This window comes from Mchenga conophoros, linkage group LG5 (assembly GCF_057382185.1).
Source record: "Mchenga conophoros isolate Kocher_MC1m ecotype Shallow Benthic linkage group LG5, M_conophoros_male_GT1.1, whole genome shotgun sequence".
Classification (NCBI taxonomy): Eukaryota; Metazoa; Chordata; class Actinopteri; order Cichliformes; family Cichlidae; genus Mchenga; species Mchenga conophoros.
In genome coordinates, this window is record NC_140530.1 from 15,744,060 (window position 1) to 15,769,628 (window position 25,569).

At 41.0% G+C, this 25,569-nt stretch overlaps 2 protein-coding genes across 2 annotated transcripts in view; one reads left to right on the forward strand and one right to left on the reverse strand.

Moving 5' to 3' along the window:
* The window catches only part of LOC146574023 (arf-GAP with coiled-coil, ANK repeat and PH domain-containing protein 3-like), a 56,752-nt gene extending 46,770 nt beyond the window's left edge, over positions 1–9,982 (reverse strand). The window contains exon 1 of the mRNA XM_085273576.1: positions 9,703–9,982. Within this exon, the coding sequence (XP_085129702.1) occupies positions 9,703–9,749 (47 nt within the window). The 5' untranslated portion in view covers positions 9,750–9,982. The remainder of the gene's footprint in view (positions 1–9,702) is intronic.
* A 1,299-nt stretch (positions 9,983–11,281) lies between these two features.
* On the forward strand, positions 11,282–25,510 carry pusl1 (pseudouridine synthase like 1). The gene is made up of 8 exons (XM_085273578.1): positions 11,282–11,763; positions 11,844–11,904; positions 13,425–13,612; positions 18,847–18,996; positions 20,475–20,645; positions 23,417–23,471; positions 23,664–23,826; positions 25,370–25,510. Exons 1-8 carry the CDS (start codon positions 11,708–11,710, stop codon positions 25,426–25,428), a joined length of 903 nt encoding a protein of 300 aa, XP_085129704.1. The 5' UTR covers positions 11,282–11,707; the 3' UTR covers positions 25,429–25,510.
* The last annotated feature ends 59 nt before the right edge of the window (positions 25,511–25,569 follow it).

Genomic DNA, 25,569 nt, shown 5'->3' on the forward strand with positions numbered 1-25,569 from the left:
TATCTTGGAGACAAAATGTTGATTTGAAGTGTGAGAAACCACTGACCCTTTAACCCTGCAGAAAATCACCTTGTCGTGTCACATTGTGGTGCCAGATTCTGTCTTTAATGTGCATGTTTGTACAGCTACATGCGTCTGTCCAAACATATACAGTGCCCCAAGGTTTCATGTGTAGCTTTCTGCACAAAAAGTCTGGAAAACACAAATGCATTCCAGAAACTACACATAAGCGGTGAAGCTGGTTTCCCCCTTATGTGATTTAATGACTTCCTGCATTGTGAACTCTCTTCAAACATGACTTCCAGTTAAACCAAAAGTCAGTCTGTGTGTTTGGTTAACAACTCCACCCCCCAAGTAACTACCATAACACATAAAACTAGCAAGCTGTGTTTTGATTCTGGAAGAGTCTAAAAAATACATCTCAAGTGAGGCAAAATATGTGTTTAAACTGCGGGGGATGCCAAAGGATAGACAAATGCTTCTCGCTGGGAAAACAACTTGTAATACCAACATGAAGAAAGAAACCCAGGAACAAGACGACGCCAATTTACTTAATAGTTTTGATTTGAGTTTCAAGAGGCCTTGGCAGCATTTGCACAAACTCCCACACCAAATGCTGATCTTAGTGGGACTGAATGATTACACAGAGAGGTTACTCACAATAAACCATGACACAGCATGAAAGACGTGAGAAGGTCTGATTTGTGCCACATTTTTCACTCTTCTTACTCACGACAGGAGTGACCCTCGACTCCGATGAGACCAACACATCTGCCACAAATCAGACTTTGTCAAAAGGATGTTTTCAAATGATTCATGTTGTCTGTGCTGACGCTGTTGATCGCCACATCTTTAAATCAACCGCCTGTTAGACTTAGTCGCTCTATAAATGCAAAATTGAAACCTTAAAGTGGCGCTTTATAGTCATCCAGATTAAATGAGAATCTGCTAAAGCTCTCCCATGAATCACGACTTGCTCAATCACAGCTGCCCAGGCTCTGATCTGGGTAATTACTCTCTGGACCAAAATAAACTGCAAGTCGCAGTCATTATGAAACTATGACTTTGATTGGCATTATTTTCCAAAGACAAAGAATTAATAATTACACTTTGGGATTCTAGTTTATAGAAAAAGCCTGTTTGACTGTCACATCCACTGAGCTGGAATTAAGATGCAGCTTAATCAATGCGGGGGTTACAATAGTTAGTGCCTGTGTTTCTCTGCGTTTTATCAGGATTAGAGTTCAGTTTGTAACTCAGTCAAATTTGTGTTTTAGACGAGAGTCAGGAGGGCATTTAGAAAATGAAAGATGTCAGGAGAAGTAAGCTGGACCACGAAGAGATCTTAATGTGATCTTTTCTTTCTCCTGATATTTGTGTGCAGAGTTGTACTGTATGTTAAACACAGTAATAAAGCATAGTATCACGATATTTCATGTGGCAATATTGTATCGGTACAGGGACAAATATCAATATTTTATTAAATAAATTAAAATACTCTGGGAATACTACAAACAAGAGGGTTCATCTCATGCGCCACCATGCTACGTTAGCCGAGCAAACTTGTAAAATCGCCTCAATCGAAAATCGATAACGTTATATTATGGGATAAAATACATAACTGACAAAGTTTAAAATTGAGGACGGTGAGCTAAAATGAGCTGCCTTGCACCTGCTTGATTCGAATTGCGAATATTCAGGACTGCGCTGCGGTTAAAGCATCCTCCTGTACAACATCCATTATGATCTCGGCAACCATGGAGACGCCTCTTAAAATGAAAGCCACTGCATTGTGAATTGGTTTTATAAAAAGTTTTCAGTGGGACATAGAAGTACTCTGACCCAAGGCTTGCAAGTCCTTTAAACTGCAGTTTGTCAACAGTACTTCTTCATCCCTCACACTACAGAAAGGAAAATTGTATTAAAGCTTCTCAGGGTATGAGGCTGATAGTGTGTGAGCTTTAACGGGGTCTGTAGGCTATCCAGCTGATTTAATCAGAGTGTGTTTACTGATAATCCTATTTCATATAGGTCCCCCAGCAGCGCATGCACTCCGTGGATTCACTGGATGTGTCCACGTGATGGGCCCATGTTCTCATGAACATGCCCAACTTCTGTGTGCTTGGCACGGTGGCAGAAAGAGGAATATGAGATGATGTGATTTGCCAACATGCTGGCCGGGAGGCAGACACACACGTGCGACACAAATGCAAATCCGATAAGAAGAATGAAAACCACACAGTACAGAAGCCATTCAAGTGCCTATCATTATCATTATCGCTACTGATTTCCATCCTTCTATGCTCCTCTGAAATAAAGAATCGGATCCTGCACGTTTGCAAACACCGAGTCTCGTGTAAGAGCAAAACAGAGCGGGAATACCAGATTTGTGAGCAGAGCAGCAGCTGCGATCTGTGCACAGTATGTTTCCAAGCAAACAAACAAAATGCTGCAAGAGCAGAAACGCTGCTTCTAAGTCGATGGATGTCAACAACTCTGTTCCTAAAACAAAAACAGGAACAGTATTACTGGCTACAACATTTCTGAACACAGCAAACATCTGCAGGTGGCAAATGGGGGCATCGCCTTTTTCACATCATATGCAATGCGCAGTGCGCTTTTTTAAATCTGGAGTCACGTAAGGGCACCTATTCAAGGCGCACATGCAAAACAACTGAGGCGGGGTTGCCCTCTTCGTTCACCTGATGTCTTTCGATGCAATAAAAAGAGCACTTCATATCACTCTGTCAGAGGGTTAGACAATACATCGAGACCACGCTGCCACAAACTGCACTCCTCCTAAGTTGTAACAACAGTTTGTGAAGCTTCTGACAAGACCGGCCAGCTTTCTGCAGTTCACAGCCGACGCTACCTTTACACACCCAGGGGGAACTAAAATATTTATGCAAACTCACAGGGGTTACGAGATATTTTTATGGCCCTGCCAGTCTGCATGTTTTTTCTGTTAACACTTGCAGGTTAAAATAGTTTAACAGGTCAATATATAGCTAAGGGATTTCTTTCCGGTGAGGGTTTCCTGATCTAATCACTAACATCATTAGGAGTTTATCATCATGGCACCGTCTGCTTCATCCTCAACCTGCTGCGGTCGAACCTTTCAGAGCAAAGAAAGTATTAGCAAAGCTGCTATATCACGCAGTACGTGCGCAACAACACATGTACCTATTACACTTTCAGGGCTAATCAAATATTCAAAACTGTATTCAAATCAAAATACTCACATTTATTGTTCTAAACAACACTGCATAACATCGCTATGTTAGTGACATCTGTCCAACTGTCAACACAAAAGTCTACTCCACCAATCACATTTCAGACAGTGCTGAGCTACTGGGATTTTCCCACTCATCTCTAGGGTTTACAGAGAATGCTCCAAAAACAAAAACTATCCAGTGAGCGGCAGTTCTCTAGGCGAAAAGGCCTCGCTGAGGTCAGAGGTCAGAAGAGAGTCGAAGGAATGCTTCCAGCTGATAGGAAGGCAGGAATAACTCGAATAACCAGATGCAGAGGAACATCTCTGAATGCACAACATGTATAACTTTGAAGTCGACAGCAGCAGCAGACCACACCGGGTGCCACTCCTGTTAGTTTAGAACAGGAAACGGTGGATGCAGCTGACACGGGCTCACCAATTTGACATCAGAAGATTAAAAAACGTTGCCTGATGTGATGAGTCTCAATTTCCGCTGTAACCTTCAGATGCTCAGGTCAGAACTGGGCTTGAATAATATGGATTCATTGTGGCTTTTATCGTATCAAAGGATCAGGGCGGGGTGGTGTAATAGATATTTTGTCAAACTTTGTACCACTTAGTACCAACTGAACATCACTTAAACACTACAGCTTACCTGAATATTGTTGCTGACCATCCGTTAATGACTGCAGTGTGCTCATCCTCTGGTGGCTGCCTAACTCTAGAGTAGATACATGTTCTGTACGCAGTGTATTAATAAAGTATCACAAGAAGAAGGAAAAGTATTTATTACTGCCTTGATATTCCTTCATACCTTTATCACAGTGGCAAAGATAACATAAACTGAAGCAGATTTAGCAGTTTTTAATATTTTTTGCATTTGACTCCATTGTACAGATTAAAAAGTGCTTTAGCTTTAACGTATGCTCACAGATTAGTGACAGGGGATATTTAAAATACATAAATTCCCAACACGTAGGACCAAGTCCAGCATTAGTAACTGCATGACCTTCCTATACCTTGTAAAAGACAAACTACCATCTTGGAGGGAAAATCCCTTTTATTATAGCTCAAATGCAACAGATTTGGTTGCAAACACTGCTGGAAAAGAAAAACGTTTAGATTTTAATATGAATGGAGAGCATGTGTATAATAGAATAGTGATTCAGGCCAGCCAGGCTGTTTCCTTTCTTCCTCTGCTCATCTCCCATGTACACGGATGCATTAGAGAAAGTGTTTGGGAACGAATGTCTAGACATCAGCTACTTAATGCAAGCGGTCTGGAGCCTTTTTAAACATTTTGCCAAAAGCTGAAAGTTGTAAAGAGGCTTTATTCCTGATGGTTCAAACGGTCACGGTGATGTTTTTCTCCAAAATAGGTTACAAGCAGTTAGACAGGGTCCTTTTGGGCTTAGAACTAAAAACAGGTACAAGCCTGGGACATTTTCCAGACAACATCATATCTGCACATGTGCAGTTTATCAGTGAGAACCGACATGTAATCTTATTCAGCCCTTTAATGCATTTTCTCATCCAGTCTGAAATCATCTGGGCTGTTAGTCACCATGTGATGTTCACCTTTGCAAATAACGCGACTGTTTTCTCTGCTGGGACACCTGCCCGCTGGCACACTCTTCAAACAACTACTGAGTATTTTCCCATTGATGGGGACAGATATGAATCTCTCCTGCCATCACGCATGATACCGAGATGAGAAGGGTATTGTCTACACCTGCCAATGCCTACTGGTCACTCTTGGCAACAGCAGAGCTATTTTCCCGCCTCTGACTAGCAAAGACAGCATGACGCATATTTACACATTTCACAGGCTCTTAACAATAAGCACCCAGTATCTCAAATAGACAGCAAAGTCAAGATGTGTCAGAAAAAACGAGAGAGAGAGAGAGAGGATTAGAGGTAATGGTGATGCAGGTAGGGAATAAAAATCCAGACAGTTAAAGAAACCAGGGCACCAGACAGACAACTAGAGCATCAAAAAGCACTTTAATCTGCCAATAAATGGAGACATGCTTTTAAAAATAATTGTAGGAAATCACACATAAGGGCAGCTAAAAGCCTCTTTTTATACAGACACATCAAATCTTTTATCAAATCCACTTCACCATCAGGTTATATAAACCTGAGATATTTTTGAACTTCCACGATTTTGCAATTTATTATCATGTGGGCTCTCTCTATACAGATTTAGAATAACATTCATTTCTGAATAAAACTCCTCCAGCTCTAAACAGCCAGACATATAATAACGTAATGGCCATGGAGCTTAAAGCAAACATTCACACCCTTTTTCTCAGACTATGGGGTTTTCATGTTGTCTCAAAAACACACTTTTTTACTACCCATGTTAACTCTGAAACACTCAAAACTGTAGGTAATATCAACTTAACCAACTATAGAGCAGAAATAACACTGTTTAAAGCTTTCACATGTTCATAAAAAACTAGGGTATTTGTGTCTGACTTTGTGATTTTGGTGCCTTTTAGATCATTTTTTTATTGCAACTATCAGAAAAATAATATGACTCAGTGTGCAATTAATTTAAATAACGGATCCATAGAGTATGTGCATGCACTTTGTTAACCAAGTCACAAAGAGTGCAAGTTTTAACTGATGAAACTCAACCCTCTCATCTCAATGTCGACTCTTGTGGATCCAAAATACCAGGATGTCAGTGAAATACCACGGGATTTGGCCAGCGTGAGCTGTGAGGAACTCGGGCCTTTACCTGTAGGCTGGGAGGTCCGAAGCACCGTGTCTGGCCGGATCTACTTTGTGGTTCAAGGCTTTGAAAGAATACGCCACAAACTGATGGCTAGCCAAAGAACGACGTGCAAGACCACGAGAAGCCATCACCAAAATTAAGTTCTGAACATGCAACACTGCTGTTGAAATAAGGTTAAGAATGTGTGTAACAGCTGTTACGCTGGGATATGACATGCAGCTACCTGAAAGCTGAAGAGAGTATTTAAATATGAGGTAAACTTGCACGCAGGTTTGGCAACAGTCTGTAGCACAATCCTTCCAGTCTTATGGGAAAATTATTATACATAGACCCTAGTTTTGTTTTAAACATTATAGACTGAGCAGCTTTGACGAGGTTTCGGTTTTTCCCTGTCCTAAAAGTATTTTGTGTTTTGTGTAATAAAATATAAAGTTTCGGTCTGTGCGACACATTTGCAAAAAGAACATCTCGATCTGCTGCGTCCACTTTTCAAATGCCATTGACTCCCTCTCTCAACCTGTCTGGACAGCTTGATGCTGAGTATACGCTGTGCGTGGGATAGAAGTCGCTTCTCAGTACACGATGGCCTAAAACGTCCATTGCTGGAGTCAACAAACACTAGTCCATATTCAGTATTCTCATTTTGATTTACAGTTTACAAATGACACAGACAGACCTCCCGTGAGCTTAATATTATTCCTAAATGCGCTCTGACACTGGATTTAGGCATCCAACAGCAATTCCACTGTAATAAACTCAAGTACACCAGTAATATTTGTTGTGTTTTTTTTACTTTCACACACACTTCTTTGATAGTAAAAATTCTCTGTGACTGAAAATCAAAATGAAGATGACGTCTTTCACGGTGCCCACTCGCCTCGTCCATTCTTAAATTTTCCGTCCTCATTTCTCCCAGATCTCAGCTGTCTGGCTTACAGCAGCTGTTGCTAGGCAACAGCTAACACCCACCCATATGAATATTAACACTTATATCACAACAACACTGTCAGAACAGTAAAATAAAGGACAAAATGCATGCTGTAAATAGATCGAGTTATGCATCCTTTTTGCGACTGAACATGTAAAACAAGTGCCGATTCACGGTCATTTTACCTGTTTCGAAACATTTATGTTTATGTCACTTGGTTTTAGCAACTGAACATCTGAATCAAATGAAACCACAAGCACAAGATGATGCTTCTCAGCTGTAGCAGGTTCTAAACTGTTCACCTCTAAGCTCATCAGCGTTTTTCTTTTTTAACACCGGCATGTTTTCTCAATGTTCCAACCTGCGATACAGTGACAACAAACACTTGGCAGTGGAGCTTTTGAACACCCGAGTCACATTTAGATCTTTTTCTATTCTTTTTCCGCGCTGTTCTCTGACTCACAGATAATAAATCTGTTGCAGTGACACTGAAAACCTGTGCAGGCCTACTTTTTTCTCCCCAATCAACCAATAAAAGAATCAGTAGTGGTGCTGGGATTAGAAATACTGAAACGAAGGCAAACAAACATGTAATAGGGCCGTGGCTCCAGGAAATCTGATTTAAAACAATCATTGCCACCAACTATAGGCAGATTTACACGCCACACATGCTTTGTTGAAGAATGAATGAAAGAGCAGGTGAATAGGAGGCAGGGCACTGGTGATGAGTTCAGTATACAGAGAGAGGCTGAACAAAAATATGTGTTACAAATACACCGGCACGAATACCTTTCCAAATTCTTTCCTGCTCACTCAGTGATGCTTACACAGAGACAGCGCTGGCACAAGTTAAGACCTGCAGCGAGAGGGTGTGTGTGAGCTGTTATAGGCCTGTGTGTGGGAAGATAGACAGGATTGCTCTGTTTCTACAGAATGACCCAACAAGGAGGGGGAGACAGGCAGCTGGATCACAACACGCTTCAATATAATGGAAATTTCTGCAGTGATGATCTTTAATTGGATGGCTTAGTCACGCAACTCTGACCTGTCACTTTATTTTTCAAACAAATCAGTCTTTAGGATTAAGTTATGACACACTCAGTGAAACACCAGCACACATACATTGTTTTCATTCAAAACTTCTTACAGCAACACTGTCTCAACCTTGATGTCCTCAAGATGAGCGTCTCTCCCTCTCACTGTCACTCGGGTCACCCTCACTTTCACTGTTAGTTTTGTCACATGAATTTGCCCTTTGGGCACTGCTGCCCTTATCCAGTAGTTCTTTTAGTATCTATATGTTGCATCATTGTTATATAAAACTGAGCTCCACATGTGACTTAACTAACCGTGCTGAGTACAGCTGAAATTATCCTGATGAATGGATAATGAGAACAGGGACATGAAAGTGAAGGCATCCTATGGTCCAAACAGCACTTACAAAATAATGATCCCCATCTTCTTTATCACAATTACAGTCATACACATGACGTGTGTCCTATGATCTAAGGAAACAGCAGGTCTGGAACTCGTCCAGTGAACTGGGAGAGAGAAGGGAAAGTTTCTGAGTCTGTTCTGCTTCTCTTTCTCTTCCTGGCATTCTCTCTCAGCCATCTATCATCCATAAATCAGCATGAGATTTATGGAGCCAACTGGATGTCCATCTCCCCTCGCCCTCTTTCTTACATTTCCCTGCCTGCCTTCTCATTTGATTTACTAACTATTATTCTGAGGACATATACAACAGTGAAGAAACCAGATGAGCTGACTGTGAGAGGGAGACACAGGGGAAGAGCAAGAGGGAAGCAACAAAATGACAAACATAGAGAACTGCAACTAAACACGCAACCAATGCTGACATGGAGATACAGAGGGGATGACTTAATAACCGATCTGTGGCATTTTTTTATTTCTCTACAAACTAAATAATTCATAATTTGGTCCTTTAAGTTGAAAACACTAAGTAGAAGGCATGCCCACATATCTGCAACGCCTCTAACTGGCATATTTAACAGGGGATTCCTGGCCTACATGTTGCTTGCTTTCTTTTATTCTCCCCCACTGGCCTGTACAGGAGTGCAGCCAGATTGGCACGTGGACCTAGTGAGGCTACAAACCTCCAGCGGATAGGCACAGCTGGCTTTGTGCCCAGGATACAAACTCCCTTCTTGCAGAGAGTGTGTACTCCACTCCCTGCTGCTTCTTTGCAAGCCAGGGCCACTATTGTTGGTGCTGCTGCAGCTGCTGCAAGGGTCTCTCCTCTCCACTGTGCAAAATGACACACATTAGAGGACTGCATGCCCTTCTGTATGACTAAAGAAAAGACTGCACCCAAACTGTACTTCAGTGTTCCCCTTATACCCTCAAAATGTATGTGTGCCCCTTGTAAGAAGGTTAAGGGAATGATGTGATCACTAGAAAACCACTTGTAATTTTACATTTCGGCAATATGGATCCTCATTGTGCGTGGCAGTGGGTGTCCCTCATCTCCTCATTTGCACTGGGCTGATAGACAGCCCACGTTAAAAAATAAAAATAAAATAAAAATCACACCATTACACATCCAGCTGATGTATCACAAAGATGCCATATGAAAATTACAATCAATGAATAAAAATGCAATAAAGAAAATATGGATAGAGAATCGCCATCCAGCTCTTTCAACGTCCTTTCATTTTACCCTGTTGATACCACTGTTACATTCCGCATGGGCGAAGCGTGCTATCCCCCCTTCAGAAAAAAGAAATCCCGTAGCCTAAAATAAGGTGTGCCATTTTTTTTGCGCAAAGCTACTATGTGCCCGAGAGGAGCTCCTACCTGAATCGGGGCGAATCTTTTATACATTCTTCAAAGTCCACAGTCATTTTTGCGTTTTCTCGTTAATTCCCACGTCAGGCTGCCAATGTCATTGCCCCCAACGGGATGTAGCTTGAACCGTGTGGATGATGACTGGTATCCCCTTGACGCGCAGCAGTCTGTCGCCCCTCTTCTGGTGGCACGGTGACACAAAATGCGAGCCGAGTACGCGGCACGCAGATTACTACTACACTACTGCCGCTGCTGCCCAGACAGGCGGGAGGCGTAGCTGCACCGTGAGCACCGGTGAAGGAGAGAAGAGCGCCGAGCAGACACAAGCTTCCGTAACAACCCAGGAGGAGCACAAGGAATCATGGGAGATAGATAGATAGATAGATAGATAGATAGATAGATAGATAGATAGATAGATAGATAGATAGATAGATAGATAGATAGATAGATAGATAGATAGATAGATATTAAATACCCCATAGTACCATTTTATCCTAACAGAGCACTTTGCTTTCAAACTGCATGCTTATTTATGGTTGTAGCAGTTTTTTAAAGTAGAATGGGAGGCTGAGCCTTCAGCTTCCAGGCCCCTCTCCTGTGGATTCTCCCAGTTAGGATTCAGGAGACAGGTAATCTCTGTGATATTAAGATTAGTCTTAAAACTTCCCTTTTTGTATTAAACTTTTAGCTCGGACTGTATCGGGTGAACTCTGAACCTTGTATATGCTGCAATAGACTGTAGCAGCTGGTGGGGGCTTCCCATGATGCTTTGAAAGTTTTTTCTTCACTGGCATGTTTTCATTCTCTGTATTTATACATCAATTTGTGTTTGATCATTAAAGTGTCTCTCTTTCTTTCTCTGTGCTCTTAGGCTGGTTGTTGGTTCTCCAGGAGGTTTCTTCCTGTTAAAAGTGATTTTTTCCTTTCCGTATGCCCATCATTGTTGGGATTTGTCTATATTATTGTAGAGTCTTTACCTTAACAGCGCAAATCACCTTGAGGCAACTGCTGTTGTGATTTTGCGCTATACAAATAAAACCGAATTGAACTGAATTAAAAGCTACTGTGGGTGTAATGTGTAGGTGGTCCTGTACTTTTGTCTATACAGTGTTTGTAAACACAAAAACTGGCTTATGCATGTGATATTTCACTCATGATTAGCATCAGCTTAAACATCATCTATGTGGAAAATGTGTAGGTATGTGTATTCTCTGGGGGGCACAGAGAATAGACTTAAAGAAAATAGCAACAGTGGTTTGTAAACATATGAGCCTTTGAATGAGCTTAAATTTACTAACCTTATTAACCTTATCATAAATTAGACACCTACAAATCACCTAAAAAAGTGGACAACTTAATAAATAAAATAATATTGTAGATTTGATATAACTAATTATGGCCAATCTATCTTAAACATTAAACTTTTTTCTTTTTTGCTTGACTCCGCTTGACCGCTTGCTCTTGTTAGCGGTACATTGACTACTTGCTGTCGACCAATCTTAAACGTGAGTACAGTATCTGGCTTCAATGACTGGAGCAAGAAGGCTCTGCGGCTGGAGCGACGTAATCAAAATGCGACGTGCTACAATGTGGAAGGAGGCAAACATCCAGAAATGTTGCTGTGTAGTAACGTGCACTGAACATAGGTGTCACAGCTTGGATAGAGTCATACAGTGCACGTGCCATCTCACTGCTAGTTATCACGCGGCGCTTGTAACAGCTCTTTTATCGGGTCTGCACTGTACTACGGCCTCGTGACACAGTAACGTGCGCTCTCATATGTCAACAGAAGAATTCTAACAGCTGTTGTCTCCAGTGGACTTCCGGACTACACTTCAGAGGGTTCTCGGTGGTACTTGGAGGTGAGGGGTCGTGTCTGGCTAGCACAGGAACGTTTCACCAGAGGTTCAGTCTGCAGGGACATCAGTCACAGCTGGATCCATGAAATGATTCTGCATTGCAGTTTTTCCACTCTCGTAAACGAGGAACATGCACAGTGACATTTCGAGTCAACATGCACAACCGGGCTCGTTACCTCATATTTTTTCAGTACATCGGAACAAAATACCGGTAGGTTACAGGGCACACTGAGATGTTATATCTTATTATTATTATTTTTGAATATACCACTACTGTTATCATTATTGCAGTGGAGCAGTGAAAGTCCCTCCACATCAGCTGGGGAAGAAAGGGGTCCAGGACCACTTGGAGGTATGTTTTAACTCACTTAAAGCTAATCAGGTGACAAGTTGCCTTTGAGCTGCTAGTATTAAATGTAGTTAGGCTTAAAAAGCTGTGTCATGACTTTATGAGTCTGCTTAGCTTAGTAATTCATTATAGGCCTTAAATCCTCTAGGTCTCTGATCCACTCATCAAAAGCAGCGTCATATGGTGTAATGCATAAGCATTTCATTAATCTTTGACTTGGATCCTTTTTTCTGGGCTTGTTTGTCGTATATATAAAAAAACTTTACAATCTCAACTTTATGTCGATGCCTTTTGAAAATCTAAAAAGTGAGAATGATCAGACTGCTGTCTGATGATTAAAGGCGGTTTCAATAAATGATTCAAAGGCAGCAAGGATCCACATGAGAAAATGGGACTAATGTTAAGGGCCACACCAGTAAGCTTATAAAGAAATAAAACTAACTCTCTGAGGTCTAAGTCATGGACTGGTCCTTTTCTACTCTACCTGAGCAGTCAAAGCACTTTATACAACACGCCTCATTCTCCCTTTCGCACCCTTTCTATGTAACATTCACACTCCGATGGATGCATCTAAGAGCAACTTAGGGTTAATATCTTGCAAAAGGTAATGCAATTGGTAGATTGGTAGATGACCCGCTCTACCTCCTGAGCTACATCCACCCCTTGGGATCATAAGCGCAAACCCTAAATGCCTGAATCCCAAATATCTTTAGAGATGATCTAAAATATACCATTAAATGTGATTTAGAACATTTTTGCTTTTGCATATGTTATTTTTCATAGTTATCACATCATTAAATATCTAAATAGCTTCTGTGTTATTTACAGTAAGATGTGTTCACAACAGAAACACTGTTAATTTGTTGGCTTTAATCTGTTTTTGTGGTGTAGGACTTATATGCATCAAACTGTCATAAAAATCCATATAACTGCACTGTTAGGAATAAAACCTGGCATACAGTTTGAAGTCCGTACTTTCTGCTCTTTCCAAACATGGACTAAGCGAGGCTCCATCGTGCTTCTAAGTTGTCAAAAATCAGTCATTTGTTTTGGACGTGCCAACATGCCCATTGACTCCAGAGGGTGAATAATGAAGTTCAGCTTATTGGTGTGGCACTCCACACCTGGGTTGAGCACTACAATCACCAAACTTATGATATGACGCATAAACAAGGTTCCTGTTTCACATCCAGCTGCTTCGTGGATTGTTGCATGTCTTTCTTGATCACTGTCTGTTCCTTGTTTTCTTGTCAGCTCTCTACTGTCTACTGTTTCTAATAAAGGCATAAAAAGCCCAAAAATAAGCACAGAGAGAAGGAAACACAGATTACAGGGCAAAAAAAGATCAGTCTTTCTTGTCACATCATGCCTCTGTTCACAGCTCTGTTTGATAACTATTTGAGGCAGACAAGGCTGTGAGTGGCTTCAGAAGTTTGAAAGTGAGCTTTAAAAAAGTTATTTGTTTTCTAGGCTATCAACCCAAAGCTATTAATATCTAAAAAGATCTTTTCGTCTTTGTGTAGGATGCAATCCAGCGACTGAGGCCAGTCAATCCTGTATCCCTGTCAGTTTCCAGCAGGACGGACATGGGTGTCCACGCCCTCTCTAACTCCGCACACTTTGACCTGCAACGCAAGAATGACAAGCTGCCGTTCACTGAAGATGTTCTTGTTCAGGCGCTCAATTTCCACCTCGGGACAGAACAGATCAGGTGAGTAAAGGGTCTTGAAAATCTTGGTGAGTGCATGAGTGCTTTTATGACTTTGTAAGTCTCTGAGTTATGTAATTAAGCCACTTAAGCCAAATAAAAATACATTTCTCTGTCTCTGAGATCAGTTTTCTCTGAACACATTATAGAAACAGTGAGACATCAAAAGGTATGTGAACATAACCTGGATGAGTGCTAAAGTAGTTTCCTTTAGCACTACTTGATCTTGCGCCCCCCCCCCCCTCCCCCCCCCCCCCCGCCAAGAAATTGACCTAAATGTGACTTTTCTTTTTTAATCCTCTTACACTGAGTGAATGCAGTTTAGTCAGCTGGTGAAGCAGCAGCCTTGTGTTTTCTCTGATAGATGGTGTTGCCATCTTGTAACAACTGACCTGTCAAGTAGCTTGACAAACAGTGTGCAAGTGCCAGTGTGTTCTCTGTTGTTGGCAATAGGTGGTCAAACCAAGCAGGATTTTTATTCATTAACTGCACTGTACTTTTTAATAAATAGAAACCATTCCTGGCATTATTTTTGCCTGATCAAAATAGTTTTCAAAAAGCTATTATGAATTTTTATAATTGGCACAATTTAACCTGATTGACTGCTCCATAAATAACACCAATGAGAAATAAAAATAGAAATGTTTACTATGGAGACACACAGGATATGGCCAAACATATGCAGACGTACATTCACTGGTTGTTTCGTTAGGTACACCTTGCTAGTACCAGGTTAGAGTCCCTTTTGCCTTCAGAACTGCTTTAATTCTTCAAGCGTAGATTCAACAAGGTGCTGGAAGCAATTTGGTCCATATTGATATGTAAACATCACACAGTTATTGCAGAGTTTATCAGTTGCACATCCATGATGAGAGTTTCTCAGTCCATCACATCCCAAAGGTGCTCTATTGGATTGAGATCTGGGGACTGCGGGGCTTATTTGTGTACAGTGAACACATTGTCATGCTAAAGAAACCAGTTTGTGATGGTTTGAGGTTTGTGCCATCTGAAGAAGAGTTCACTGTGGTCATGAAAGCATAAAAGCAACGATACTCAGGTTGGCTGTGGTGTTTAAATGATGCCCAGATGGTATTAAAAGTCTGTCAAAAATATTCCCCACACCATTAAACCACCATAGAGGATCCACTCTTTCATGCTGTGTCTGGCTAATTCTGACCTTACCATCTGAATCAAAGCGGAAATCAGACCAGGCAATGTTTTTCAGTCACCTGTTGTCCAATTCAGAGGAGGCTGTTTGAGTTGTAGTCTCAGTTTCCTGTTCTTAGCTCAGAGTAGTAAGACCTGGTGTGGTCTTCTGCTGCTGTAGGCCATCTGCTGCAGGGTTCAAAGGGTTGTGCTCATACATTTTCTGCTTGTAGCAAGTGTTTATATTGGTTACTGTTGCCTTCCGGACAGTTTAAAGCAGTCTGGCAATGCTTTTCTGACATCACTGAGTCAATATTGCCCAGAGAACCTCTGCTTCCTGGATATTTGATCTTTTCTGAACCATTTACTGTAAACCCGAGAGATGGATGTGCAGGAAAATCTCAGCAGATCAGCAGTTTCATAAATACTCAGACCAGCCTGTCTGGCACCAACAACCATACTACCTTCAAAGTCACATAAATCACTTACCCTCCCAATTATGATGCTTGAACTTCAAAAGGTCATCTCAACCATGTCTGTATGCCTTTTGCTGCCATTTGATTGGCTGGTTAGATATTTATGATAACGAGCAGGGAGCAGCAGTACGTGTTGAGCGTAGATACACAGATACATATCCTGAGGGGCATACAGTGGTAAATAAATCCCAGAAAGAAGTATGACTGACTTAAACATCTGCCTCAACAGTTGGGATATACATAGCTGTGGTGAAATGCCATAAGTTCACCTGTTGAATATGTAATGGAAAAGGGCATCTTTAAATACTGCTGCAAACGAGTATCTGCCGACTCGTTTTTTTCCTGTGTTTTCTTCATCTCCTCCCCTTGTAATCCCTTCATTACATACATTTACATTATTCAAAGCCATAGTTGGCTGTTTTGGTTTGGGCTGCTGTGGCATTCTGTTCCTTAGTCAGGATTGGAGAGAAGAAGTACAGAACAAAGCAATAGATAAAGAGATGGTATTGGGTAAATGCAGTCAGTGCCAGTGAGAGAGGGCGTGGAAAGATGAGTCTGAATAAAGAGAGTGAGTTTGAACAGCGCACGCTGGGAGAAAGAAAGAGAAACTGCTAATCCCCAAACCTGCAGAGAGAAGGTTAGAAAGGATTATCTTTGCTCTGCTTTTTTGGTGTATAGCATCTGTTTAGCACGCACATGCACACACGTGGATACACACTGCATCATTCGTCACTCTATATACACTTTTTGTTTTCAGCTGACACTTAAAATGTAAAAGTGTTTCATACACAAACACACTTCATATGTTTTAGATAGAACGTTTTACTGTTGGTGTGAAAGAAAAGCAGTTTGTGGTGTCAGATCTGACATCCCAAACTATCTTTTCCCATCTTGCACAGCGGGAAGAGCTTTTGTTACAGCTACAATGACGATACGGCTCATCTGCTGCTTCCAGAGACAGAGAGCCAAGGCGAGATTTGAGCACAGCCTGCACACTGTAAAAAATCTCTCTTCTCCTTCAGCTTCATTTGTCTTCTGAGCTGCTGTGAAAATTGGCCTCAATTAGCCTAAAACTACCGGCTCTTTTTGCATAAAAGGAAACTGCTGAATAGCAAAATAGTGCCATGCTAAACAATGCCCCAGCTCCCAAATGTGTGACACCATGCTTTGTACACTGCTAATGAAAATTTTACGTGTGTGTGTGTGTGTATGTGTGTGTGTGTGTGTGTGTGTGTGTGTGTGTGTGTGTGTGTGGGGTTTGGAGGCCATCGAAAGGCTGTCACTTCACATTGGTGCGGCCGCTGAAGGCAGATGCAAGGGTTTCCTCTGCCACGTGTCACACCCAATCTCCTCCCCTGGAAACCTAACCTAGTTTCCCCGGTTGCGCACAAACACACGCTTACATAGACATACACATGTGCAGATACCGATTGCCGTCGCACACATTCTCAAGCATATGCGTGACTGAATGCGTGCTCTGTGTGCTGGCACAAACATGTGATCAAACACTATAGGGTGCTAATGTGCTTTGTGCAGTCCTTTTTACACTGATGCAGGTGAATGCAGCTCTTTGTTCTTGAAGGTTACAGAGACAAGAATTAAGGAACCTCATCTGTCACAGTATTGTCATTATAAGTGTTTTATTATTAAAAGGGGTCAAGGGGGTCACCACAGCAGGTAGCTCCACATATTTGATTTGGCAGGTTTGTATGCCATGTGCCCTCCTTGAGATAAGCCCAGCGGGATCTGTGTCACCAGGATTGAACCAGGCAAATGTGTAAACCTTGTGCAATATGGAGCCACTTGTTTTATTGTCATTATTAGTGTAAATTTTTACATCTTTGCCTTCTTATATGTTGTGGAACAAGATGAATTAACATGAATTAGAATACATTTGTTGTGCGGTGCTTTCGGTACATGAACAAAAGCTTGAAGACGAACATTGACATCAGCTTTAGGTGTTATTTGGTTTTACATCTAAATCGCAAATTTTAGCAAGCTGAACCGCTGTAACAGCTATAAATACTCATTGGGCACTTTGTTAGCCACACCTGTTTAGCTGCTTGTTTAATCAGTAACTGGCATAAACTCCGTGCAATTAAGCATATAAAGTGCTGTGAAAAAGTATTTGCCCTGGGATTTGCTAATTTTGCTTCAGATCATCAAATAAATTTAAATATTAGACAAAGATAACAGAGTAAACACAAAATGCAGTTTTTAGATGATGACCCTCGTTTGTTAATTAAAAAAAAAAAAGGCCCTATGTGGGGAAAAAATTGGTTCCTAAACATAATAACTGGTTGGCTGGGAAAGTTGTTCCCATTTCTGGATAATGGCTCTCGCCATGGTTTGCTGGACTTGTTTCTGCATAGAGCCAGGTAGCTTTGGATAGCTTTTTTCCCTCAATAAATGAAATCATCATTTAAAAACTGCATTTACTCAGGTTAGCTTTGTCAAATAATAAAAGCTGTTTGATGATCTGAAACTTGTAAGTGTGTAAATCGGGAAGCAAGCATGAAATCAGGAACAAGGAGAAGTCGTTTTTCACAGCGCTGCTGACACCGTGAAGTTCAAACAGCATCAGAATGAAGAAGCTCTAAAGACAAAAGTGGGTCCACCTTGATGCTCGCAATGTGTACTTAATAAAATGGCCAGTGGTTGCGAGTTAAGTATTACGTCTCTTAAATGGTAAAACATGGCTTTTTGAGTATGTGTCAGTGCAGATTATAAGCTTGGCTATTGATTAAATGTAATAGTATGCATAGCAGCTGTTGTTATAACTGACTGTAATACTGTGATGAGACAAAGGAGGAAAGATTTGCCCTGCATTGCATTAAATCGATAGAAATAGTGAATTTCTGTGCAATCTGACAATAAATTCTTGATCTTAATCAAAAATGATTCAGATATTTTCATTACTGCTGTAGCATCAATCAGGCACGAGGACAGCTTGAAACTACTAAAAAGGGGGGGGGGAATCCCCTTTTTGTTCAAACTCTCTGTAAATCTCAGTTTGGTTCATCGTTTTAGTAACAACACTGCACGCAGCAGAGTAATTCAATTGTACGTGCAGAACCTGTAGCCAGAAATGCCAGTGTCATTCTTCAGTCTACTTTAAGACGTCTCGCAGAATCAGGAATCGATCCAGTCTGTTACTTATTACATCAGTCCCTGCCTCTGCGCGCAAAAACACAGGAAGTGTCTCGTGTTATCCTGCTGGAATCGCATCAGAGAGGCTCAGCCTGAGATTCTGCTCTGATGTTAACTGTGTTAAAATAAGCTCTGGCTTTTCAGTGCTCTTGGCAGCCTTTTTAGGACTCTGTTGGTGTGTCTTTGTGTTAAAAGCTGCAATGCTGGCACTTTGGAGCATGGCTTGTACACAGTTTTTCTAGCTGGGAGTACAAAAAGGAGCATTGACACCATCTTTGCTATGGGACTGCCTCTACAAAGAAAGAATCAGAGATAGTTTTGTTCTCACTGAACAGCCAGACTGAATGTTTAAAGATCACCTCCAGGCTTCAGTGCAGATGTATAAGAATATTTATGAATGTGCATGTTTCAAGTTTCTTCATCCTAAATCCTAGGTTTCACTTCTCTTTGTCCATTTTATTTCAGGATCACCCGTGCCCACCGTGTTCCTCATGACTTCCATGCCCGTTTCCGTGCCCAGTCTCGGACCTACGTCTACCGAATAGCGTTAGGAATCTCCCACCACTCTCTCCTTCCCCTCACAGACTGGGATCTGTGCTGGAGCCTCCGCAACACGTGAGTTATCCCAGTTTATGCACCACCCCTCCCTTTTCTCAGTCATGTCTTTTTCTTTTTCATGTGTTAGTGTGCATGTGCATGATGTCTGCCTTAAAAAAAGAAATAAATAAGGGCTCAGTCTGAAGCTGAATCTGACTGTGTATATGTGTAAAAGCAGAGACACACTCTTTCTGTGTAATGGAGACTCAGACCAGAAAAATGGCACATTGAACACATGAATAGTCCACATGCACCATGCAGGAGGTGCACATTAGAGACAGCCAAACGAAGTGTTTTATCTGAGCTGATGCGCAAAATGCAAACAAAGGAGGAGGAAGGAGAGGAGAGAGGATGCATAGAGTGTAAAAAGTAGGAAAGAGATTAAATGGCGTTGGCTTCGAAGCTTACACAAGGTTCTTGTAGCTGTGATTGGAAAAACTGGCCACAAAGAGAAACATTTTAGTTTGTGTTTGAGCGTTTGTATCTTTTTTTCTCCTCACTTTTTTGGGGAAAAGTAGGGCAAGATAAGCTGCGGGCTTTTATACGTGCAGAACAACACCCACGCATTTCATCCTTTCTTTCCCTTCTTTTCTGCTTCTGTCCATTTTTTTCTCTCAATCTCTTTCTTTTTCTCCTTCCTTCCTTCACTAACTTCTTTCTCTGGATCTTCTGCTTTGTTATCGCTCTCTCATGTTCAACATTCATGTTGCTCTTCACACCCCTGAGCGTCTCAGCCTCAGCAGCGTCTCTCTTTTCCTCTCTTTGATGCGCCTCTCCAGCGTCATCACACTCGCTCCATTTCTCCCACTGCAATAAAAAAAAGTTACTTTTTTTTTTTTAAACAATTTTTTAAGATTATTTGAATGTTGGAATTCAGTGACCACGTTATCATTGGTCATCAGTCAGTTCTGTCTTCCTTCCCTCTTACCAACTGGTCACAGCTGCCCCCCTCCCAACATAGCGAAAAGTAAGGACTTAATGATTTGTTAATTAGACCGTTAAGATATTTTTTGCACATCTTCATTCATTCCTGATTCTTATGTTAAAATTTTTATTACTCAGCACACTTCTCCCTTTTCCCGCTCACTCTCTCTCCTCCCTCTCTCTTTGTCAGATCATATTTAAGCAGCAAATGAAGCGTGAGACTGGAGAGAATCTAATCACCGGCTCGCTCTGGTTCTCTGCCTTAAATGAGCTGGTCGTGGGCATGCTCTGCTCGCTCACGTGGCATTATCTTTCTGTTACATAAGTTTTCCACTAAATTATTCATGGAGTTCTGAAAAGATGTACTTCATGTGTACATTTGTGGCTGACCTCGCTGTTCAGCCAGGTCACTCTTGAGTGACGCTGCAATATCAAGAGTTAGCTTTCGAATCTTGATTCAGGAGCTCTGATGACCTCAGAATCTTCACATTTTCCCGGTTTTCAAATGCATTGTAATACTGTAAATGGTCACTTGTATAAAAAGCGTTTTTCTTTATTCTGTCTTTCATCAGAGAGCTAAACGTGGACGCTATGCACGAGGCAGCTTCCCTACTGCTTGGGACTCACGATTTCAGCAGCTTTAGGGCCGTCAACTCTGATCTGCCTTTCAAAAATCCTGTGAAGACGATGGATGTGATCAGTATACAGCAGGGAAACTCCTTTGCATATGCTCACTTCCACAGGTAGGCCACAGTATGTATTGAGACCACAATACCTACGACCAAGTTATTGTGGAATTGGATACATTATGTAAGGCAAAAAACAAGGTTTGTACAATTTTATGCAGCTTTTTAACCACAAAGTCAATGCTTGGTACAAACACCTTTACCTCTCTCAGGCAAACATCCCTGTAATTCCTTTAAGTAGTCTTCGGGAATAGTTCTCCTGGCATCTTGAAGGACATTCAAAGCTTTTCTTTGGATGTTGGTTGAATTGTGTTCTGTTCTCTGTCAAGATGATCCCACACTGCTTCAATAATGTTGAGGTCCAGGCTCTGGTCAGACTGTGTTTCATTGTGTATTTTTCTATTCAGGTACACTTTTATTGCATTGGCAGTGTGTTTGGGATAATTGTCATCCTGAGAAATGAAGCTGTCACCAGTCATTTGCTTTCCAGATGCTGTTACACGGTGGATCAAAGCCTGATGGCGCTTTTCTGCAGTCATGTTTCCATCAGTTCTGACAAATCTCCAACACTGCTGGCTGAAATGTTGACCCAAACCATGACAGAGCCTCCATTATATTTTGCAGATGGCTTTAGACACTCACTGTTGTACTTTACTTCTGACTTCCTCCTCCGTACATGTTGCCAACAATTTGAACAAGTAATGACAAATTTGGATTAAATTTCTGATGAGGCTTTGGTAAACAGTAAATGGATCAACTGACAGGCCAGATTCATCTCTCAGGTGCTGTGTCAGGTCTTTGCTGGATTTTGTTTTCCCTTCTTCTACCCTCTGCAGAATTCCCATGAATGATCCAATGTGGCCCACATTGGTCTCTGTCGGGTTTTGAAAGCCTACAGCTGAGCTGTGTTTATTTTTTCATGAGGGTCACTATTCTAAGAAACGGTGATAAAATGAAAAGAAACTGACTGATGAATTATTGAGGAGTCTAAGGTTCAACTAAAGTTTTGATCCTAAAACGGGGAAATGTGGTCTGTGAGGCTGACTACTTTGGTCTCCATTCAAAGTTGAAAAAAAGGGCTTTTTTCTAACCTCCCGAAATATTTGATCTTATTTTCATGCATAAGTGAACAGAGATTTATTTATTTTAGGGCCTTGTGTAGCCTTGACTCTGTTTTCATGTTAACATGCTAACATTTGGTAGGTGTGCATTTTAAAACAAGTCTTCACATTTTGAAATTAATATATGCAGAATTCAAACCGTGCCGCAGCAGGAAGTGTGACATCCCTAATTTGTTTGTTTACCATTAGTTTAAGCCACACCAGCATCTAATCCAATCGAGAGGTGTTGCCACAATCCCATAAAATTTGGTAGGTGTACAAAAATTCATATGATTACATTAAGCACAGCTTAACAGAGCACCTAGCTGTTGTCCTGTTACAGTTATAATCATTAGCATGCTAGCGTTAAGGACAAAGCACCGTTGTTCATAAAGGACATCATAAAGCTAGCATAACGCTTACTGCTTGATTAAGTCTATTAATAAATAATAAAGTAGTTAACTGACTTATCATGTCAATGCTACCAGCTTGTCCGCCCATCTGAGCAAAATTAACAACTAAAAATTCAGACTGAGCGGAAAACCGCAGCATCACACAGTCGCTGCAGATTTCCTGACTGCACATCCGTGATGTGGCTCTCCATTTCCAGCACATCCCAAAGGGTCTCTTTGGGGTTGAGATCTGGTGACTGCGGACATCATCTGAGTACACTCAACTCATTGTCATGTTCAGTAAACAGGGTGAAATGAAAATTAGCTCACAGGAGGGGCACCTGGTGCGGTCTTCTGCTGCTGGAGCCCATCTGCTTCACAGTTCCACATGCTTTGTGCTCTTCTGCAAACTTTGGTTATAATGAGTGTTTCTGTGAGTTACTGTTGGCTTCCTACCAGCTTAAAGCAGCCTGGCTTTATAATAATAACACAGCGCTGCAAATGTGCAACAAGAGGCCCAGCAGTGCTTTATTCTCATCTGAAGATACTGACCTCCAAGTCCACGGGCTAAAAGCCCTGCTCTATAAATCTGTCTCTACATTTCCTACATGTCGAATGTAATCAGACAGCAAGCACTGAGTCAAATTTGCATTTGACCCAATTCTTCCCATGTGCCTGTTTCCTTAGTTCACCCTGTCCTTCCCAAAATAAGAATCAGGGAGAGGTTTTTTTTCTTCCTTTCTTTTTTCCCTTTTGAGGGCAGGGGCAAAATAATAATAATAATAATAATATTTTATGTGGCATCACACATAATCCTGTTGGGGCTAAGCTGCAGTGCCATATTTAGTGTGTGACATTTAAACAAATCTGTGCATGATGACAAACCCAGGCTTCATTTGATGCCTGGCATGAATGTCACATCAGTTATATTCACACAGGCGGGAACAGCACTGCTGCACAAGAGTGACTTAAGATGTAAAGATATGAGGCTGGATTATTTTCTTTTTTTTCTTTTTTTTTTTCTTTTTTATTTAATTAGTAATATTTTTTTCACTCAGAGGAATAAATGAGTAGGTGTGCTTTGGATCCACACTCTTGCTTAGTGGTTTTTATCAGACTAAATAATATTACATCTGACAACCATTCACAATGTGCTTTAGACAGCAGTGCGATGTTTCAACTCCTGTGGCAACATTTAACCTTTCTTTATCCTTACACATTTTCTCCGTGATTCCATGTAGACTTCATGCCTGCTGGCCTTGGTCTCATTAATCTAACATTTCATGTGTAGTGCTTTGAATGTGGCTAAGACACAAATTTTATTTCCTTTTTCCAGAGAGATACCATCCTGGGAGCTGACTTTCACAAGTAAATCTTTTCTATATAAGCAGGTTTGTTGATAATCTTCTTCAGATTTTCTTTCAAGTTATATTTCCATTTCTGTGCGTGTGAGATTACGAGCCAGTAGCGACATCTGCTGGTGGTGACTGAAACTTTATTTAGAATAAAGTAAACATTAAATCTCTTAAAGCAAGCTGTGCATGCTTCTGTGTAAAACCTCTTTATCTGGCCTTTTCCTCCAGGTGCGGAGGATGACGGGGGCAATGGTGGCAGTGGGCCAGGGGCTGCTCTCAGTACCCCAGCTGAAGAAAATACTGGAAGCGAGAGACTCTCTGGCCTACCCACAGGGTATGGCTGCTCCAGCCCACGGCCTTTTCCTCACCAGAGTGGACTACAGGGATACAGGTGAGAATAAAAACCAACTCTGATAACATAGACAGGAAACTGCTCAAAGTTGCAGCCAAGTTTGTGTCCCTTTCTATATGTCACATACTTAATAGATCTTTGGCATGCAGCTTATTTCCATTGCAGTGGAAAGAATCGAAAATAATTCCCATTCCTAAAAACAAGAATGACGTTTTTAATGGTGTCAATAGCAGACCTATTAGTCTACTCCCCGTTCTAAGTAAAATTATGGAGAGGATTGTCTATGAACAAATTCAACATTACCTAACAGAAAATCAGTTACTCACTCAGTTTCAACATGCCTACAAACCTGGTTATTCCACCAGTTCAGCTCTTATTCACATGACAGATAACTGGTACAAATATCTAGATAATGGGAATCTGGCCGGGGTGGTATTTTTGGATTTTAGTGCTGCATTTAATTTGATAAATCATGATCTTTTGATAGATAAACTAAAATGTTATGGATTTTCACCAGCTGCTTTGTGCTGGATGGAAAGTTATTTGTCTGGAAGAAGGCAAAAGGTTTATTATAATGGTTATTTCTCGGAGGGCTGTGAAATGAACTGTGGTCTACCCCAAGGCAGCTGCCTCGGTCCACTTCTCTACTCAGTCTTTACAAATGATTTGCCGTATGTCCTGGATAAATCTCATCTTGTAATGTATGCTGATGATTCCACCATGTTTTATTCAGCCAGTAGCTACTCTGAATTGACAAGCGTATTACAACTAGATTTGCTGAACGTGTTTGATTGGATAAGTAAAAACAACATGATTTTAAACGTGTCGAAATCCAAATCCATGTTAATAGGAAGTAGAGTACGCTTAGTCAACAGCCCACAACTAAATCTTTCCATAGCTGGATCGGTATTAGAACAGGTCACCCAGATTAAATTACTTGGTGTTACCATAAACCACCACCTTTCATGGTCTCAGCACATCAACTCTGTTATTAAGAAAATGGGACAGGGCATAGCTATAGCTAGGAAATGCTCTTTTTATATCACTTCTTCAATTATGAAAGATGTCATTAATGCACTAGTATTATCTCATCTAGAGTACTGCTCAATCATTTGGTCAGCAGCTAATAAGACAGATCTGAACAGACTTCAGTTAGTCCAAAATAGGGCGGCCAGATTAGTGTTAAGGTGTTCATATTATACAAGTATTGATAAAATGCACGATAAACTTTCTTGGCTTTCTGTACAAGCTAAATTATACTATGGCTTACTTGTATTTGCAGTATCCAGATGAAATACATAATCATGCCACACGATTTTCAACTAACCACACTTTAGTAACTCCTCGAGTTAAAAGTAACTTGAAACTATTCCAGCTTATAAAGCAACATTTTTTCCATTATGTGTACTCTATGGTAACTAGGATACCCTCCAGCCTCCATGCAATGTTGGAATTGGATAAGCAGCAGAAAACTGATGGATAGGAAAAATATTTTTACTCATATTTTCATCTTTTGGGAAAAGAAAACAAAAGGAACATTTTTATGAATTCTTCCTGTCTCAAGTTCTGTTTGTCTCCTCAGACCTGCAGCTTTCACCACAGCTGTCAGAGGAACTGCTCACCTCCACCAGGAAGGATTGATGCTACTTGAATATTCTATTTGTATGCATTTCCAAATGTCCTTATAAAACGAATATAATAAAGTTTGTGATTTAATGTATAATATGCTGTGTGTTCACTCATGTACTAAAAACAGTGATTGTACTCTAGTTCGACCTATAT